Source organism: Mobula hypostoma, chromosome 2 (genome assembly GCF_963921235.1).
Source record: "Mobula hypostoma chromosome 2, sMobHyp1.1, whole genome shotgun sequence".
Taxonomy (NCBI): Eukaryota; Metazoa; Chordata; class Chondrichthyes; order Myliobatiformes; family Myliobatidae; genus Mobula; species Mobula hypostoma.
In genome coordinates, this window is record NC_086098.1 from 30341637 (window position 1) to 30362640 (window position 21004).

General features: G+C 43.0%; 1 protein-coding gene across 1 annotated transcript in view; it reads right to left on the reverse strand.

Annotated features, from left to right (window-relative positions):
- tnfrsf21 (tumor necrosis factor receptor superfamily, member 21) overlaps positions 1 to 2487 on the reverse strand; it is a 43458-nt gene extending 40971 nt beyond the window's left edge. The window contains exon 1 of the mRNA XM_063034855.1: positions 1994 to 2487. Coding sequence (XP_062890925.1) covers positions 1994 to 2077 — 84 coding nt within the window. The 5' untranslated portion in view covers positions 2078 to 2487. The remainder of the gene's footprint in view (positions 1 to 1993) is intronic.
- Between the last annotated feature and the right edge of the window lie 18517 nt (positions 2488 to 21004).

Here is a 21004-nt window from a genome sequence, read left to right on the forward strand (position 1 = left end):
AGCAATGAATAGTATTCCAAGGAAAAAGTTGAAACCAAATACTTCCAAGATGGAAAAGTAAGAGTGGTTGATTCAACTGCAATTCTGTAACTGTAAAGTGGAATAGAACATCACTTCTAACAGAAGCTGGGTTTTAAAATAACAGGCAAGCTCCTAGTGGCAAAACTAGCAACTCTGTGCATAAAACAAATCAGAAACTAAAAGAAGTTATATACACTGGACGATTTTGTGACAAACATAAAATAAACTGAATCTTAAATTAATACAGTTTCAAAGATGATTACTTATCTACATAAATTGAAGTTTATGTTGTATGCTGCAGTTAGCTCTTCAATAAAAGATTATTAAAATAAAGGCAATTTAGTGCCCTTGGAAATACTGAGACACATCCAACATGAAAAAGTGCCAACACAAAGCCTTGAAATGCCAGGTTTGTATTAGTTATAACTGTGCAGATTAGATAAAGGAGATTATGACAAAAATTGCTGATTTAAGGAACTCCCAACCCAACCATAACTGAAGGGTGGTGATTGAAACAGCAAGAGGCAAAATTGTCCAAAAATTGTTTGAGGTCTGACTTCTGCACTGGAATAGTAATAGGTCCAGTAGTGAACAGAACAGGAGCACATGTTTAAGGTTATGGGTGTTAATTATGAACAGCTTCACACTTACTGGGCCAAGTGACCTGCTGCACAATCATTTCTGTAAATGGAACAGGGCATTGAATTAACGACGTTAAACTAAAGGAAAGCTAGAATCCCGATGATTCACTGAACCAAGCCACGTGCCATTTTCAAATCAGATTATTTCACGTCGGGAACTTGAAGCTAACAACGCTAAACAAAAGAATAGGTTAGCAATTAAAGCATCACCCTTCTACCATGTCCCCAGTTTGAATAAAACGGCACATATTTAGCAAAAGAAAACAGGCTGTCTCATACTTTCATCTCAGCACAAATCAAAATCCACTTCAAAATGCATCAAGTAAAAAGTCTACATTTAAAAAAAATTGAACGGAAAATAGTTTTAGACAAATTAAATTTTAAAATGAGAACTTAAGTGTGAAATTTCAATCAGATGAATAGTGATGAAGACGGGCACGCTATTAATCAAACATGAATAATTTGATGCAGTAACGTACATCGTGGCCCATCCTTAACCTAGTTTGCAATACTCTGTGGCCTCTCCCTTGCTTACCCATGAATCTCATTCAATCCTATAATGGCAAATAACTCCTATCCTGGCCAAATTAATTCAATCATCAACCTACTTTCAGATATCAAGTGTATATACTAGGTATTCTATCCTATAAACTTCTTTCCTTCTTTTTAATACTTGAAAAGCAGCATCTTTGACCTGTCTCAAGTTACGGTTCTTCGAAATGTGACGATATCTCTTGGTAACATGGTGGGCCATTACACTGCTCTGAAGTTCAAGGTAGATTTATAATCAAAGTATATGCCACCATATACAACTCTGAAATTCATCTTCTTGCGGGCAAACTCAAATCTAATAACTATAATAGAATCAATAAAAGAACGCACCATTCTAGGTGTATCAATGGGACTACGTTTTTGAATAACACGAGTATTTTTCGTGATTTTCCTCAACATTTTGCCCAACATCTCCAACCGTTCAAATCTTAAACTGCAGTGCGTTAAAATATTCATCGTCAGGTTTAATGAAAAAACATGGTTGAGCTTGCTAACATAAAATATATCCCAGTATATCATACACTGGATGTATGCAATACTGGTGTCTAGGTGGAACTAGTGTGCCATGAAAATTAACATGCACCTAACGCCCTGCCGCGACGCAGTGACAATGTTCAAAGCCGCATCTTCAACATCTTGATTCTAGTTTACCATATATAAAAAAAAGAAAGAATTTAACGTTTATCGCTACCCAAGAGTACGGAGAGGTTTACGGTTCTGAAAGTCGGCTGGTCTCCTCGAGATGGGAGGCATAAGTAGCACAACCATCAATTGCTTACCGTAAGGATGCTCCAATTCATCGTCGCTGCGGACCAAGCTACGAGCGAGGGAAGAAAGCACCACAACAAGCTAAAAGCTCCCATAGTTAGCAGGGCTAGGCGATAAAGAGTTTGCTGGTGGCCACTGCTGGAGCTGCCACGGGGCCATAGCTCGCACACTGGTTCATTTTACCGTGTTTTTGTGGCGAGCCGCCTCACTCCGCATTGTGCCACTGCCCCGCTCGACTCGCTCCTACTGCGCTAGAATCGGCAACGACCCCCCCATATGGATCGCCGCCGATTCGGTTCTTTACTGGCACCAGCAGCCCCACCACCGCTGGGACCTCGCGGCCGCTTTCACCAAGTCGACAGGTTTCAAATAATAAGGGAGAAGTGACTGGTCGTCGATGTCGGCTGCATTAATTCCCATAGCTCCAGCTTTCTCGCTTTGTTCCTTGCACGGCGAGCCCCGGCTTCAACTGAGAGCGAGACAACAAGCGCTTCGTTGTCGCAGTGGAGGGGCGGGGCGCCAGCGCGTTACGTCACCCCCGGAGCCCTCCGGCGTCCAATCGGGGGCCGCATCCCGCCTGGCACAAGGTGACGTCAGCGCCGAGTAACCCACAAACGGTTCGAGTCCGGCTGCAGGAGCGAGCGAGAGAGAGAGAAAACAGGAAGTGTTTTTTTCTAACTCGATTGCAGATTTTTTTTCTGCGGTCGATGTCTTGCGGTTTTGCTCGCACGAAGTAGCATGAGTCTCAGCTACTGCCTGATGTATTATTCAGCTGGCATTGTGAAGCTGCTGTGAAAAATAAAGGGAAGGAAGGAGTTAGTGGGTTGGTCAGGCGGGAAGGGACAACAGGAATTCCAGAGGAAGGTTAGAAGTCTCTCCAGCCCGTACACTATGCTGTGATTCCATTTCATGAGAAATAGGAGGAGGCTTTTCAGTCCCTCGAGCCAAATTCTCCATTCAATAAAATCACAGAGAATCTGCAAACCGTCATGCTGAAAGAGGGAGTTATTGAAATAATGGCAGCTCTGATTATTCTCTTCAGGAAAATTATAGATTTGGAGTGGATTGGGCAGGTGGAACCTTGAATGACCCCATTTTTTAAAAATAAATAACAAGTGAAAACGGACTTACTGACCCATTAGACTGGCATCAGTACGGTTGTGAGAACAGATCCCTGAGGTTCACCTCCAGGTGAGCTCGGTGCCTTCTGTGCTCGCTTTGACTGTCAAAACATGGAGAAACCCATCGCGAACACCCACAGCCCCCGATGATCCTGTGATTTCAGTCTCCGAGGTCGACGTGAGACATCTTTCAGGTGGGTGAACCCACGGAAAGCATTTGGCTCCGACAGCGTACCTGGACAAGTGCTAAAAACCTGTGCTGATCAACTGGCTGGAGTATCACTGAGATCTTTCACCTCGCGTTTCGGCAGTCTGATGAAACACTTGATCTCCTGCCTGCTCCAATTTGCCTACAGGCACAACAGGTCCACTGCAGATGCCATTTCATTGGCTCCGCACTCAACTCTGGAACACTCGGTCAACAAAGATCCATACATCAGGATGTTCTTTATCAACTACAGTTTAACATTCAATACTATCATATCCTCAAAACCATTCAATAAGCTCCAAGACCTTGGCCTCAATACCTCCATGTGCAATTGGATCCTCAGTTTCCTCACTTGAAGACCCCAGTCATTTCAGATTGGCAACAACATCTCCTCCACAATCTCTATCAGCACAGGTGCCCCTCAAGGCTGTGTGCTTAGCCCCCTGTTCTACTCACTTTACACTTATGACTGAGTGGCTAAGCACAGCTCCAATGCCATATTTAAGTTTGCTGACAACAGTACTGTTGGAAGCCAAATCCAAGGTGGTGTTGAAACAGTACATAGGAGGGACATTGAATATCTGGGTGAGTTGTGCCAGAACAACAGCTTCTTACTCTATGTTCGCAAGACCAAGGAAGGAGCTGATAGTTGACTTAAAGAGGAAGAAATTGAAGGTCCAATGAGATCAGAGGACCTATCGTGGGCCTAGCCCATAAGTCTAATTATGAAGAAATCACAGCTACTTCTTCATGAGTTTACGAAAATTCAGCATGACATCTAAAACTTCCATAGATGTGTGGCAGAGAGTATATTGACTGGCTGCATCCCAACCTGGTAAGGAAAAACCAATGCCCTAGAATGGAAATTGCTACAAAAAGTAGTGGATACAGCCCAGTCCATCATGAGTAAAGCCCTCCGTACCAATGAGCACATCTACACAGAACGTTGTTGCAAAAAGCAGCATCCATTGTCAGGACCCTCACCATGCAGGTCATGCTCTCTTCTTGCTGCTACCATCAGGATGAAGGCATAGATGCCTCAGTATTCACACCAGCAGGGGTCAGGAAATGTTATTACTCCTCAAACATCAGGCTGTTAAACCAGAGGGGACAACTTTTCTCACTTCACTTGCCCCACACTGAACTGTTCTCACAATCATTTTCAAGGACTCTTCACCTCTTGTTCTCAATATTTATTGCATATCCATTATTATTATTACTATTTAATTTTTCTTTCGTTTTGTATTTACACAGTTTGTCTTTTGCACATTGGTTGCCCTTTTGATGCGATCTATTATGATTATTGGATTTAGATTAGATTAGATTAGATTCAACTTTATTGTCATTGTGCCGAGTACAGATACAAAGCCAATAAAATGCATTTAGCATCTGACCAGAAATGCAAAGAAGTGTTATTTACAAAAATAACTGTGAATAAAAAGTAAGTGCTACAGCACACAAATATAAAAGTACTGAGACAGTACAATATGGGTGCAATACTGCTTAGCGCTTAGATGTGAGGTTCAGCAGGGTCACAGCCTCAGGGAAGAAGCTCTTCCTGTTCCTGCTGGTGCGGGAGCAGAGGCTTCTGTAGCGCCTACCGGATGGGAGGAGTGTAAAAAGTCCATGTTTAAGGTGAGATGCATCCCTGATAATGCTTTTCACCCTGCCCAGGCAGCATTTATGGTAGATGTTCTCAATGGTGGGCAATTGGGTGCTCCATCTTAGTTGGTTGTTGATGACGTAGGCTTCAATGCTTGTTGTTTTTGCTTCATTTAGCACACTGATGTTGGTTCTTCTATCTTTCCAGCTGATATTTAAGATGTTTCGAAGACAGCGTTGATGGAACTTTTCGTGCCTTCAGATGTTGTCGGTATGTTGTCCAGGTTTCTGATGCATACAGGAGCATTGGGATTACCACTGCTTTGTACACTAACATCTTGGTGTCTGTTCGGATGTCACGATCATGAAAGATTCTTGTTCGGAGACATCCAAAAGCTGTTCCAGTGCATTTAAGATGATGTTGGATCTCGTCATTAAGGTCAACATTGGAGGAGAGGTGACTTCCAAGATACAGAAAGTGGTCCACGTTTTCCAGGGTTGTTTCGCAGAGTCATGTTGTTCGGATGAAAGACGAACGTCTGCCGAAACAAATCTTCTACTCCCAGCTTAGAGAAGGCAAACATAAAAGAGGCGGACAACAGAAGAGATTCAAAGACATCTTAAAAGCCAACATGAAGGAATGTAACGTCGACATTGACAATTGGGAAACCAATGCCAAGGACAGGAAACTCTGGCAAGCCATCATCCGAGAAGGAACAGCAACTTTCCAAGCCAACAGATGTGCAGAATTAGAAGAAAAGAGAAGAAAATGGAAAGAGAGGCAGCAACAACCAAAGCCCGATCTGCCATCTGGAACTACCTGTCCTGGATGTGGAAGAACTTTCAAAGCCAAGATTGGACTCATAAGCCACTTGAGAGCCCATAAGTAGATCAACAGAATGAAGACCATCATCCTCGACCTCGAGGGATAGCCACAACGACGAATTGGGTGCCGATAATCCGCTGGGCAGTTTTCACCACACACTGGAGTGCTTTGCGGTCTGATACGGGACAATTGCCAAACCACACTGAGATGCAGTTGGTGAGTATGCTCTCAATGGTACAGCAGTAAAAGTCCGTCAGTATCCTGGGACAGAGGTGAGCTTTCTTCATGCTCCGCAGGAAATAAATTTATTGAGTATGCCCGCAAGAAAATGAATCTCAGCGTTGTATATGGTGTATATGGTGACATATATATACCATATAAAAAATTTACTTTAGCCTTTTGAACCTTGAGATTTCATATATTTCAATTTCCATTCCCACACTGAGCTGAAACATTTCAATTCCTTTTCCATTCTCACATCTGCCTGCATGTCTTCAGCGTCCTTACTGACAGGTGAGGCCAAATACGAATGAGAGGAACAGTACCTCATATTCTGCCCAGGTAGCCTACACCTATGCTGTGGAGACCAAGTCATTAGGAATATTTAAAGTGGAGGTGCCTATGTTCTTGATGAGTAAGGGAGAAGGCAAGAGAACGTGGTTTAGAGGGAAAAATAAGTTAGCCAATATCAAATGGCAAGCAGAATCGATGGGCCAAATGGCTTAATGCTGTTGCTTTGTCTTATGATTCTGTATCATTCAAACTTTGCAGGGGAAGCCAATAGATGAATGCTCATGTTAACTGGTGATCACTGAAACATCTGAGATGAGATCAGGGAAGGTATTAAGTGACTATCTGATGTATTAATGCATTGTTAGAAGCAGATCCCTGGAACTTAATATGCAGTTTAAGACAGGTCTGTCTTGTCACCTAATATTTGACTAGCTGTATATTCAGGGAGCCTATCCTCAACACTGTAACAAGTGAGTTATATTTTGGATCTCTGGAGTTAGTGCTCGGAAACCTTTGAAGCAGTGGCCATTACTTGGATATTCAAAGTGGTTCTGCTCATTGGGATGAGCTTCCATTGTGACTCTGCATAATTTCTTCCTGCTTTCAAAATGTTAAAGTTAGGTAGGAAATTAAAGTAGTTAATCATTTATTGTTATCTTTGTTTAAAAAGATGCATCAGGAGAGTAGAACCAGATTCTCTCCAGAAGATCTGCTGTGTTGAATTAAAAAATTATATAACCAGTTTCAGTGGGTCCCCAGTGACTCAGTCAGTCACAACAATGAGAATTACGATTTTTCCCATTTTGGGTGACCTGTACCCACTGTACTTGCTCACTCTTTCTGATCCACCCAGACTCTGCTCAGCATTCCTCCCATATTTGGCTCCACTTCTCACCTCCCTTACTTATCAGTAAGTATCTGCAGTTACTTACGTCAGCACTTATCACCTCCAGTCTCAATGTTTACCTTCATCTGCCCCAGACTGGCTCCACGTGCTCCTATTTTCTCTCTGCTTATCCATACCACTCACCAGTCACTGGCTTTCGGCCCTAGACCTCCCCCTTGCACAAATGGCTCCATCTGCCCACCATCTCCTTCTTTATCTGGTTCCACCAATCTCCTGCCATCCTCTGCCTTACCTCTCCCCCTCACCTCTTTACAATGGCTACCCCCCCCCACCCCGCCGTCCTTTCAAAGCTTCTGAGGTTCATCAGTTTTCAGAATCATCAACATCAAAAATTAAGGGACATTTGGACATTTGGATATGTACCTGGATGAGAGGGCTTTGATGCAGGTGCAGTTTAATGCAACTAAACAGATTAATAGTTCTGCATGGACAAACTGGGCAGAAGGGCCAATTTCTGTGCTGTAATGTTCTGTAACTCGATGACTATGTCTAATCGTACTTCCTGAATTCAACAATTTGAGTTCTTCTTTCTCTGTTTATTTTACAACTGGCCACTTGTGCTGCAGGCCATCTATTTGTGATATAAACCCACTATTTCACTTTCCACCGACAGTACCTGTCGGCGTTTGATCTGGGTGGTTTTACACACAACTCTGAACTGCATTTCATACCTTTCATAAGCCCCTTTGTTGCATTCTGTAACTGTTGTCACAAATTAATCAACAAGATGGCATCATCAAGGATTGTGACCATCCTGCCACCACTTATCAAAAATAATATTCCACCCATTATTTTATTTCTGACTTGTGAAGAGTCTTCAAACTGAATTGTGAACCCTGATATTTTTCCTGCAGTTGTAGCTTAGACTGTTGGGTGTCTTCAATGTTGTCTGCTTTTGTTTTAGATTTCCAACATCTGCATTTTTTTAAATTCTGTTTTACAGTGGGAAGGAGGTGCACATCTGACAAGTCATTTTCTTGCAGGCATACAAAATAAATCCAATAACCATAACGGAATCCATGAGAGACCGCTCCAACAGGGCGACAGCCAGTGTAAATACAAAATGAAACAAAAAAAACAATAATACTAGTGATAATGATAATTAAGCAATAAATAGCGGGACTATTAGATGAAGAGTGCTTGAAAGTGATAGTAATTTGTTATGGCTAGACTGTATTGCTGCCATAAAACAACAAGTTTCACCATTGATGTTTGTGACAATAAACATGATTCTAATTCTGAGTGTTTGATTTGTTCAAAGATCTTGGTAGCCGGTGGGATACAAGCCATCCAGAAACCTGGTGGTATGTGTATCTTCTGCCTGACGGGACAGGGGAGAAGGGAGAATGACTGGGGTGGGAGAGCTCCTTGATTAGGCCTGCGGTGGGAAGCGTAGACGGTGTCAGAATCGGAATCAGGCTTAATATCACCAGCATACTGTATGTTGTGAAGTTCGTTGTTTTGCAGCAGCAGTACATAGTAATGAAATCTATAAATTACAATAAGAAGTATGCATATATTTAAAAAATAAATTAGTAGTGCAAAAAGAGAGGGAAATAAATGCTGAAGAGGTGTTCATGGGTTCATTGTGGATTGAGGAACCTGATGGCAGAGGGGAAGAAGCCGTTCCTGAAATGTTTAAGTGTGTGTTTTCAGGCTCCTGTGCCTCCTCCTTGTTAGTAGCAAAGAGAGGCGGGCGTGTCCTGAGTGATGGGGGTTCTTAATGAAGGATGCCGCCTTTCTGAGGCATCGCCTTTTGAAAGTGTCTTGGGACTAGCTCCCATGATGGAGCTGGCTAAGTTTACAACTTTCTGCAGCTTTTTCCTCATCCTGTGCCGTAGCCCCTCCATACTAAACAGTGATGCAAACCAGTTAGAAGGCTCTCGGCGGTACATCTGTAGAAATATGCAAGTGCCTTTAGTAACATACCAATTATTTCAAGCTCCTCATGAAATATAGCTACTGCATGCCTTGTTTGTAATTGCATCAACATGTTGGGCCCAGGATAGATGTTGACGCCCTGAATAGATGTTAACACCCAGGAACTTGATACTGCTCGCCCTTTCCTCTTCTGATTCTTCAATGACAACTGGTGTGTGTTCTCTCAACTTCCCCTTCCTGAAGTACACAATCAAATTGTTGGTCTTGCTAACAGTGAGTGCATGGCTGTTGTTGTGACACCACTCAACTATCTGTGAGGGTTCACAGGGTCAGTGGATGCTGCAGGGATTTGCATAGATGTAATTTTATTCTCCCTTTCAAAGCATCCATAAAAGGTGCTGAGCTTATCTGGGAGTAAAGCATCACAGCCACTTGTGATGTTCGGTTTTGTTTTATAGGAAGTAATGGCCTGCAAAGCTTGTCAGAGTTGACATACATCTGATTCCTTCTCTAACCTCAATTGGAATTGTTTCTTTGCTCTTAAGATTGCCCTCCATAGGTCATACCTGGACTTCATGTATAGTTCTGGATCACTGGTCTTGAATGCCACAGATCTACCCCTCAGCAGACTAGGAATCTCCTGGTTCATCCACAGCTTTTGCTTTGGGTATGTCCGGTATGTTCTAGAAGATGCACACTCATTTGTACAGGTTTTGGTGAAGTTATTGACAACTGTGTTGGATTTATTCAGACTCAAAGATGAATCCCTAAATATTGTCCAGGTCCACTGACTCAAAACCACTCTGGTCGTGCTCCTCTGCCACCTTCTTTACCACTGGCGTCGTGGTCTTTAGTCTCTGCCTATACACTGGGGTAGAAGTACAGCCCGGTGACTGGACTTTGGGGGGGGGGTGCTGGGTGGTCTTAGGGATACCGTCACACTCAGATGCAGAAGGATTCTTTGCTGTTTGCGTAACAGTTTTGTTTTACCAGTCAGGGTTGTTGGCTCTGAGCTGAACCCCCGAACTTGGACCACTCTTAGTCTGGCCTCTACCCGTTGACCTGTTTGCCATACGCGGCCCTATCAAGAGCCAAAGCATAAAGTCCTGACGCTGGCCAAAATAGCCCTCCAGGTCATGGAGGAATGCAAGCCTTCAAACCACGGCAAGGTTGTGGATTCTATGGTACTCCACCCTGCTTCCTGAAGCCAACAACTAGTTCCTTTGTTTTACTAGTACTGAAGAAAAGATTGTTTTGACACCATGTCACTAAGGTCTCTATGTCCTTGCTCATCATTGTTTCAGATCCAGCCCACTATAGTGGTACCTTCCACAAACTTGCAAATGAAGTTAGTGCAGAATCTGTCCACACAGTCATGAGCGTATAGGGAGCAGAGGAATGGGCTGAGAAGGCAGCCTTGCGGGGCAAAAATGTTGGAGAAAATCTGACCAACCCACATGAAGTGGAGTAAATGGCCTTCTGTGTGTAAGCATATGATTCCCTAATTCAAACATAAAGTCCTTGTCATTTTATTTTTACAGCATTCATATCAAAATAGAATAATTATCATTCAAATAGAATTTGTGGCATTTTTTGAATTAAAGAAAGCAAAATCTAAGTGGACCATAAGACATAGGAGTCGAATTAGGCCATTCGACCTAGCGAGTCTGCTATACCATTCAATCATGGCTGATTTATTATCCCTCTCAACCCCATTCTTCTGCCTTCTCACCACGTCCTTTGATGCCCTTAATAATCAAGAACCTTTGGACCCCTGCTTAAACTCAGTTATTTGATTTCCACAGCCGTCTGTGATAATGAAGCCCTCTGTTGGTCAAGGTCGACTATGGATGCACTGTCCTAGCTGTCTATGTGAAACGCAAGCCAGGGCAGTATGATATGGAGAGCAAGCTGTTGCCCATGCAGCAGACTCCCCCTCTCCACGCAGCTGATGAATCCAAAGGAACGGCAGAGACAGATAGTTCAGCACTAACAGCCTCACAGGATTTGCTGGTCAGCGTTGAACTCAATTTAAGACTGCCTTAGGGACTCCAGCTCCCGATTTTCCCTCAGCATTTACACCCAAAGCTTTTCCCATGAGTGGGTATGGCCACAAGAGAGTGGAGGCTTGAGATCAGAGTTTTCCTTCTCTGGAATGAGCTACCAACCACAGCTGATGAGCCCCATATGCCTGAAGTGTCTGGTTCTAAGTTGCCAGTAACACAACTTTACACTTTCTCCCATCAGTAGGAGTAATTCCAAGCTTAGTAGTTAAGCCAGATGTGAAGGCCAGGAGCAGGACACATGCCATTGGGAGCATTTAACAGGTTGAAGGTGTTTATCCCCACTACCTCTGCTGACTATGACAACCTTAAAGGACCGTGGTAATGATTCACCACCCTCTCATCCTGTTCTAAAGGGACGTCTTTGTATTCTGAGGCTCCTAGACTCCCTCACTATATAAACAGTAATGAGTAAACAGTAAAAAATAGTACAAACCATCAATTTCTGTTTAAAGAACTGTGGAAATACAAAGGATAATTTTAGAACATATGACCGTAAGATAGAGGAGCAGAATTAGGCCATTTGTCCTATCAAGTCTGCTCTGCCATTTCATTCCCAGCACCCGAGTGCCCTAATTACCAGCTCGGGTGACTTCAACCAGATTACCATGGCTAGAACACTGCCCAACTTCATGCAGTATGTGAGCTGTACAATCAGAGGGGAGAGGACTCTGGATTTGATGTACGCTAATATTAAGGATGTATACAGCTCCTCTCCCCTCCCCCCACTGGGAAGGTCAGATCACAACCTGGTGCATCTAAAACCCTGCTACGTGCCTCTGGTGAAGAGTAAACCTGCAACCTCGAGGACAGTGAGAAAATGGTCGGAGGAGGCTTATGAGGCACTCCAGGGTTGTTTTGAGGTGACAGACTGGCAGGCACTCTGTGAGCCACATGGAGAGGATATTGATGGGCTCACAGAGTGCATCACTGATTACAACAACTTCTGTGTGGACTGCAATGTTCCGACAAGAACTGTCCTTTGTTATTCAAATAACAAGCCTTGGGTGACAAAGGACATTAAGGACATCCTGAACGCAAAAAGAGGGTGTTTAGAGATGGAAATAGGGAGGACCTGAGGGCAATACAGAGGGACCTGAAAGCCAGGATCAGGGAGGCTAAAGACAGGTACAGGAGGAAGCTTGAGTGGAAACTCCAGCAGAACAACATGAGAGAGGTCTGGAGGGGGATGAGGACCATCACTGGGTTCCGGCAAACTAGCAACAGAGGAGCAGAAGGCAATGTGGACAGGGCCAACGAACTTAACCTGTTCTTTAACAGATTTGACATTGTGGCCCCTGCCCATCCCCCACATGAGCCATCTGTTGTCGGCCCCCAACCAACACATATTCCACTCTCCCCTCCTACCCCTCCTCACAGTCCCCCACCCTGCTCTCATGACTATACCCCTTCCCCACACGAAACCACCATGGTGGGCTTCACAGCTGAACAGGTGAGAAGACAGCTGAAACGTCTAAACCCAAGCAAGGCTGCAGGACCGGATGGTGTCAGTACCAGGGTGCTCAAAGCCTGTGCCCCTCAGCTATGAGGAGTACTTCGCCATGTATTCAACCTGAGCCTGAGGCTCCGAATGGTTCCTGTACCGTGGAAGACGTCCTGCCTCGTCCCTGTGCCGAAGACACCGCGCCCCAGCGGCCTCAATGACTACAGACCTGTGGCATTGACCTCCCACATCATGAAGACCCTGGAGAGACTTGTTCTGGAGCTGCTCCGGCCTATGGTCAGGCCACACTTAGATCCCCTCCAGCTCGCCTACCAGCCCCGATTAGAAGTTGAGGATGCCATTGTCTACCAGCTGAACCGTATCTACGCCCACCTGGACAAGCCAGCGAGCACTGTGAGGGTCATGTTTTTTGACTTCTCCAATGCGTTCAACACCATCCGCCCTGCTCTGCTGGGGCAGAAGCTGACAGCGATGCAGGTGGATGTTTCCCTGGTATCATGGATCCTTGATTACCTGACTGGCAGACCACAGTACGTGTGCTTGCAACACTGTGTCCGACAGAGTGATCAGCAGCACTGGGGCTCCACAGGGGACTGTCTTGTCTCCCTTTCTCTTCACCATTTACACCTCGGACTTCAACTACTGCACAGAGTCTTGTCATCTTCAGAAGTTTTCGGATGACTCTGCCATAGTTGGATGTATCAGCAAGGGAGATAAGGCTGAGTACAGGACTACAGTAGGAAACTTTGTCACATGGTGTGAGCAGAATTATCTGCAGCTTAATGTGAAAAAGACTAAGGTGGTAGACCTGAGGAGAGCTAAGGTACCGGTGACCCCTGTTTCCATCCAGGGGGTCAGTGTGGACATGGTGGAGGATTACAAATACCTGGGGATACGAATTGACAATAAACTGGACTGGTCAAAGAATACTGAGGCTGTCTACAAGAAGGGTCAGAGCCGTCTCTATTTCCTGAGGAGACTGAGGTCCTTTAACATCTGCCGGACGATGCTGAGGATGTTCTACGAGTCTGTGGTGGCCAATGCTATCATGTTTGCCTTTGTGTGCTGGGGCAGCAGACACCAACAGAATCAACAAACTCATTCGTAAGGCCAGTGATGTTGTGGAACTGGACTCTCTCACGGTGGTGTCTGAAAAGAGGATGCTGTCTAAGTTGCATGCCATCTTGGTCAATGTCTCCCATCCACTACATAATGTACTGGCTGGGCACAGGAGTACATTCAGCCAGAGACTCATTCCACCGAGATGCAGCACAGAGCATCATAGGAAGTCATTCCTGCCTGTGGCCATCAAACTTTACAACTCCTCCCTTGGAGGGTCAGACACCCTGAGCCAAAAGGCTGGTCCTGGACTTATTTCATAATTTACTGGCATAATTTACATATTACTATTTAACTATTTATGGTTCTATTACTATTTATTATTTATGGTGCAACTGTAACAAAAACCAATTTACCCTGGGATCAATAAAGTATGACTATGATTATGACTACTATTCTTCTCCGTGGATTGTCACCACGTTGCGGTGGAGAAGCTCTCGGGTCCTGTGATCCTGAGAGCAATGCCGTCTGGAGCTATGCTCCTGGTAAGGTCACCCATGGCGGTAAGGTCGAGGGTGAGGTCCCTGACAAAGAACAATCCAACCAAGACCTCAAAGGTGGTACAGGTGGACGAAGTACTTCGAGCTCAATGGCTGTGAAGGGAGATGAAGGCTGCAACAAATCCATCAGCTCCAATCGTCGTGGTTTCCATGCCTTTGGAATCAGTTGGTTGATTTGTGAAGTATCGTGTGCTTCTTGGAGTGCAACATCAAGTACATGTTAAACAAATACACGCACAGGTGTCTTCACTCTGTGGGCCACTTCGTCAGAACGAAGACCATCATCCTCGACCTCGAGGGATAGCCACAACAACAACGATGGCCATTTCATCATTGCTGATCTATTTCTCTCTCAGCCCCAATCTCCTACCTTCTCCCCACATCTCTTCATGCCCTGACTAATCAAGAATCTCTCCACCTTTGCCTTAAATATACATAAAGACTTGACCTGCACAGCCACCTGTGGCAACGAAATCCACAGATTCACCACTCTCTGACTAAAGAATTCCTCCTCATCTCCATTCTAAATGGATGTCCCTCTATTCTGAGGCTGTGTCCTCTGCTCTTAGACTCTCCCGCCATAGGAAACATCCTCTCCACATCCGCTCTATCAAGGCCTTTCAATATTTGATAGGTTTCAATGAGATCCCCTTTCATTCTTCTGAATTCCAGTGAGTACGGGCCATCAGACGCTCCTCATATGATAAGCCTTTCCAACCCTGAATCATTTTCGGGAATCTCTTTTGAACCCTCTCCAATATCAGTAACTTAGGTGTATTTAGGCTAAGTCAAAACAGACTTGTTCAGCCTGGTATGTCTTGCACTAATAATGCTTTCTGTGCATTTTCCTGTATTAATTAAAAACAGACATCGGCAAAAGTTTTCACATTTGTAGGGAAACTTGCCAGTATGATACATATGGCATCCCAATATGTGTGACCATCAGGCAAGGCTCCAAGCTTGAAAAACAGGTTTATAATTCTATAATACAATCTCATCCCTTTCTAGCAAACGAGAAACATTTTGTTAATGTGATCATTTCCATGCTTCCTATCTATCTCATTGCATTTAGTTGAATGAAAAATCATAGAGTGAGTCTTTGAAATTGTCGATACACACTCTAAGATTGCCTGGAATCTACCCTAACATTCCACCAAAGGGATTACACAATGAGCCAGAATTTTGGGTTTTGACAATTACGTATTGGGTGGGTCACTCTGTAAGCATTATGAAATTTTTCATTCTAAACCCTACTTCCTGTTTTGATAAAGCTTCAGAGATAAGGCAATCCTAAAGAGGAACTTATTCTATATTTATGTAAATGCCAATTCGTAACATTCATCCAATGAAGCTGAAAAATGACAAAATAACCAAAAATGTTGAAGTGTTGTCAATACATTGAAATATATTCTTATTGGCCTCTGCAATCAATAAAGCCAATTTTATCAGTCTCTACAATCAAAAGTCAATTTTTTATCAGCCTCTACAATCAATAAAATCAATTTTATCCATCTCTACAATTAATAAATTCAATTTTTATCATTCTGCAATCAATAAACTCTACAGTATTTCTCAGAATCTAAATGCTGTTAGTGAATTTGGTATATTTTATGAGTCATATTTGACAATAGTTATTTTGTGTGAAAAATCTAAAGGTCTTTCAGAAATAAGTTAAATTTGACTCATTAGTTTTTAGGTTTTCACTACACATTTTGAAAAAAAAATTCAATTAAATACCGAAAAAGCCAGAAATAGCAGCTGTTTGACGAATGTGAAACAGGAAAGGAGAGAAGTTTGAAGTTCTATTTTCTGGTACAAAGATGCCAATAACTTTGCAACTTCTGTGTTGTAAACATACATATGATTTCATAATTTAAACATAAAAGCTTTGTCATTTTATTCTCATGGCCTAAACATTAAAATAGAATAATATTAATTAAATAGATTCTTCACAGACATCCCTTTTCCTTTGATTTTTATTTTGGAAACATTTTATTTCACGAGCATTAGCTTTGCTAACACATGTATTTTGAAGGAAATGATGTAGCCTGTTTTTGAGATTGTAACAGTGACACTACTATCTCAAAGTAACCTGAATGTTAAGGATTCATAATTAAACACAGCAGTTCTCATTGCCATTCAAGATTCAAGATTGTTTAATGTCATTTTCAGTACACAAGTGCAAAGCAAAACAAATAACTGGAATTATTATTCCAGATCCAATGCCACACACAAAAAAAATCGGATAAAGAACAATAATAGTTTGAAAATCACAATGAATATAAATACATAAGATAGCTTATGTACGTAGATTGATTGTATGTCCATGAAGCGTCACTAGGCACAGGGGTGTTCGTACATAAGGTGACTGACAAGAAATGATAAAGTAGTGGTGGTAAACACGAGGAATTCTGCAGATGCTGAAAATTCAAGCAATGCACATCAAAGTTGCTGCTGAATGCAGCAGGCCAGGCAGCATCTCTAGGAAGAGGTACAGTCGACGTTTTGGGCTGAGACCCTTCGTCAGGACTAACTGAAGGAAGAGCTAGTAAGAGATTAGTAGTGGTGTTTGTGAGTGTGGAAGGTCTGGTTACTGGGTGGAGGTGTTAACAGCCTTACTGCTCGGGGAAAGTAATTGCTTTCGAGTCTGGTGGTCCTGGCGTGGAAGCTACTTAGCTTCCTCCCTGATGGGACTGGGACAAAGAGTCCTTGAGCAGGGTGTATAGGATACTCAATGATGTTACTAGCCCTTTCTGTAATTATGTCCTTGATGACAGGTAGGCTAGTGCTGGTGATGCGTTGGGCAGTTTTGACTACCCGTTGTAGAGTCATCCTTCCTGTGGCAGTGCAGTTTCCATACCAAGCAGTGATGCAGCTTGTTAGGATACTCTCCACTCTGCATCTGTAGAATGACGTGAGTATAGATGTGCATAGTCCAGCTCTCTTCAGAAAGTAGAGGCATCGGTGAGCTTTCTTGATTATGCAGAATGTCTTCTGGAACTGTGAGAGATAGTGCAAGCTGTGCACTCTCAGCAGTCTGAAACTCCTTGCAGTTTCCACTGCTGCATAATTGAAACTCCTGAGAACTTCCGTTCTTCCATTTGTAAATTGTTGTGTACTTAATATTTGAGTAATATTGTAAATATATTGTTTGATTGAACATTCTTTGTTGTTAACTTTATGTAATGCAGGTTATATGCAAAAGTATGTAAATGGCATACGTCATTACTCTGCGACGTTAATATTGCATTCCTTGCTTAAAGTAAAAATGAATCTAAGACTTGTTATCCTGGGCTCACGTCTTTATTTTGCAGTTTGCTTTATGTTTGGAATTACAAAGCATGACAGCGGCAATGAGTAAGTTTTAAACAAACCCAAGATGATTACCAAAGTGCTAAAGTGCAGCAAGGCATTCCAGTCAAATAAAAAATGTAGCAAGTTGTTTGAATTTTATTAAAAAAAGCAAAGCAGCACATGTCCCTTCGAAAGGGCGAGAGAGAAAAAGTCATTTTTTTTATAAATTGGCTGAAAATGGACAAATTCATGAGTTCATAAAGAGTGAGTACTGGGTGATAATAATCATAAATTTAAAAAAAAACAGAAGTGGCTGGCTACATCAGAAAGACAGATACAATCAATTGCACAACAGATAACTGGACTATGTATACTGAGCAAGTTGAGCTGTATTTTGAAGCAATTAATACAGCCAATGAGAAGCAAGTGCCAGTTTTGATGAGTGCATTGGGTTTAAAGGCATACAGTTTGCTTAGAGGTTTACCTGCTCTAACCAAGCCAGTCGAAATGAGCTTTGCTGATATCATGAAAGTAATGCAGGAACATTTAGAACCAAAACCATTGTTGATTGCAGAACGTTTCAGGTATCATTTAAGTGGGATCAAGTGGAAGGGGAGTCCATTTCAGTTTATGTGGCTGAATTGAAGAGATTGTCAGTTCAGAGTTAGCCCAACGATGCACTGAGAGATTGTTTAGTTTGTCAAATCTCACAAGAAAGCTTTCAAACATAGTCCCTAACTGAAGCACAACTTACATGTAAAAGAGCAGCTGAAATAGCTGTATCAATAGAAACAGCATACAGAGGTGCAATTGAGTTGCAGTCAGGAACCAAAGTGAGCATGAACAAAATTCATGCCTGGCCGAACAAATTGCAGTACCATTATGGCAGGGACTCGTATACACCAGACCAATGCAGGCTTCAAGGCAAAACTTGCAGAAAATGCAACAAATAGGACACATACAAAGAGCATGTCAGACAGAATGGACTGCACAGGGAAGAGAAAAAAGATAAAAAGTCAAGTTGCGTTTCAAATTGACCAGTAATCTGCATGCAGTTGATAAAAATCTGATAATGATGAAAGTGTCTCAGGATGGGGTAGCCTTGAGATTTACAATCTGAAAACTAACAATAGACAACCAATACGGCTTACACCAGAAGAAAATGGTAAATTACTTAAGATGGAATTGGACGCTGGCTCAGAGATGTCAGTCATCCCACAAAATGAGTTGAAACTGCATTTCAAAGATACTGAACTAAAGTCTGCAGATATCCAACTAAGAATGTATACTGGAGAAAAGATAACTCCTGTGGGAATGACATTCGTAACAATGAAGTACAACAACCAACAAGCCACACTGGGCTTGTACGTGGTAAAAACAGGAGGGCCAGCCAATTCTGGGACATGATTGTCTTGCCCTCCTGTACAACTTGCTTGAACATTCGTCCATCATTTGCATGCCAGATCCCCTGCAATAGAGCCAACTGAAAGTGAATGAGGGAAGACACTAGATGAGACAACAGCTCAAGGGTAGCATCGGAAAACTCAAATATATCATAGATAAAAGAGTGACAAATGAAAGTGCCACACACAAGTTTTACAAAGCCTGTCCAGTTCTTTGTACTATCTGTAATAAAGTAGCCAGTGAACTAGATTGCACAGGAGCTGAAGGAATTCTTTCCAAGGTTGAATGGAGACCTAGGCAATGCTAGTGGTCCTAGTAGCAAAGAAGAATGGGTTTGTCAGGACATGTAGTGATTTCAAGGTTACCATCAATCCAGTAGAAGACGGCAATGGCAAACCAAGACAAAGTGATGCTGGAGATCATCAGTGATGTTCTGTGGGCTGCAAAAAATTGTTCCAAATATTCTTTTAAATACATCTTCTTTGAATTACTCTCATTGCAATCTGCCTCTAAGCAATGTACTTTTAAATCAAGTTAATAATCTTCAGATCTCATGATCATCAGAAGGACTCGCAGACCAGACAGCATGGCACTTTTAAGAGGATGATGGTTCATTGCCATGGCCAGAAGTGAGGTGGGGGGGTGGAGGGCAGGGGAGACTACAAGTCAGGCTGAAACACAGAAGGATGAGGCCTGTGCTACCCAGCATCATATGCAGTAACCAGAGAAGAAAAATGAGGACCTGAGGGTAAAATTGCTGTATCGGAGAGAGATGAGAGCCTATTCTGTTCTATGCTTGATTGAAATGTAGCATTGTCCGGGCACGCCGGATATTGCAAACAGATCTGAATGCTTCTCGATTTACAGAATGGACTGAACTGCTGATTTTGAAAAGGCAAAATGGGAAGGAGGGATACACAAACAAAACAAAATTTGTAGATGCTGGAAATTCAAGCAACAAACACAAAATGCTGGAGGAACTCAGCAGGCCAGGTAGCATCTATGGAAAAAAGTATAGTCGACATTTCAGGCTGAGACCATTTCAGGACTGAAAGGAGGAGGTCTCTGTTTCATGATAAACTCTCGTTGGTGATCCAATGTGGCGGTTTTGGCAAACTCATGTCCCCTGACGTGGAACACCTAACAGTTAAATACCATACATTCTACTTACCTAGGGAGATCTCATTCTTGATGCTGACCACAGTTTACATACAACCAGCGGCAAACCATCATTAAGCACTCTCGATGCTGCATGACTTCTCTAAACAAGAAACAGTCCATCCCAATGCATCTGAAATCATAGGCAAAGACTTCAATGAGGCTTGTCTGAAGAACACCCTGCCCAATTACCGTCAGCATATAACCTGTAGAATCAGAGGCCCCAACATACTAGATCACTGATCCTTACTAAGATAAGGAATACCCAGACCACATTTACAGAAATCAGATAATTTGTCTGTCCTTCTCCTACCTGCATAAAGGCAGAGGCTAAAGAGCAAAGCTCCACAGATTAGGACAACAAAGAGGTGGTTGCGGGAGGCAGGAGCAGCTATGGGATTGCTTTGAGTCAGTTGTCCGGGCCATGTTCAAGGACTCATATAGAGGGATGTGAATGTTGTTCGGATCCATGGTTGTAGCTGACTCTGGATGAATCATGAGATCCAAAATCTGCTGAGAGCCAGATCGAAGGTATTCAAGTCTGGAGAACTAGAAAGTTACAAGAGGTCCAGGTACGATCTCCGGAAAGCCATCTCACTGGTGAGGTGACAATTCAGGATTATACTTGAATTGAAGAAGAATGCTTGACAGTTGTGGCTGGGCTTGAATACTATCACCTCTTATAAAGTTAAATCAAGCGACATAGGTTACAGCAGGGCTTCGCTTCCAGATGAGCTCAATAACTTCAATGCTCGCTTTGACCATCAAAGCATGGAGGAACCATCACGAGTTCCCACATCCCCTGATGATCCTATGATTTCAACCTCTGAAGCTGACATGTGAGCAGTCTTCAGGAGGGTGAACACACAGAAAGCATCTGACCCAGATGGCGTACCTGGCCAAGTTCTAAAGACTTGTGCTGATCAACTGTCTGGAGCATCACCGATATCTTTAACCACTC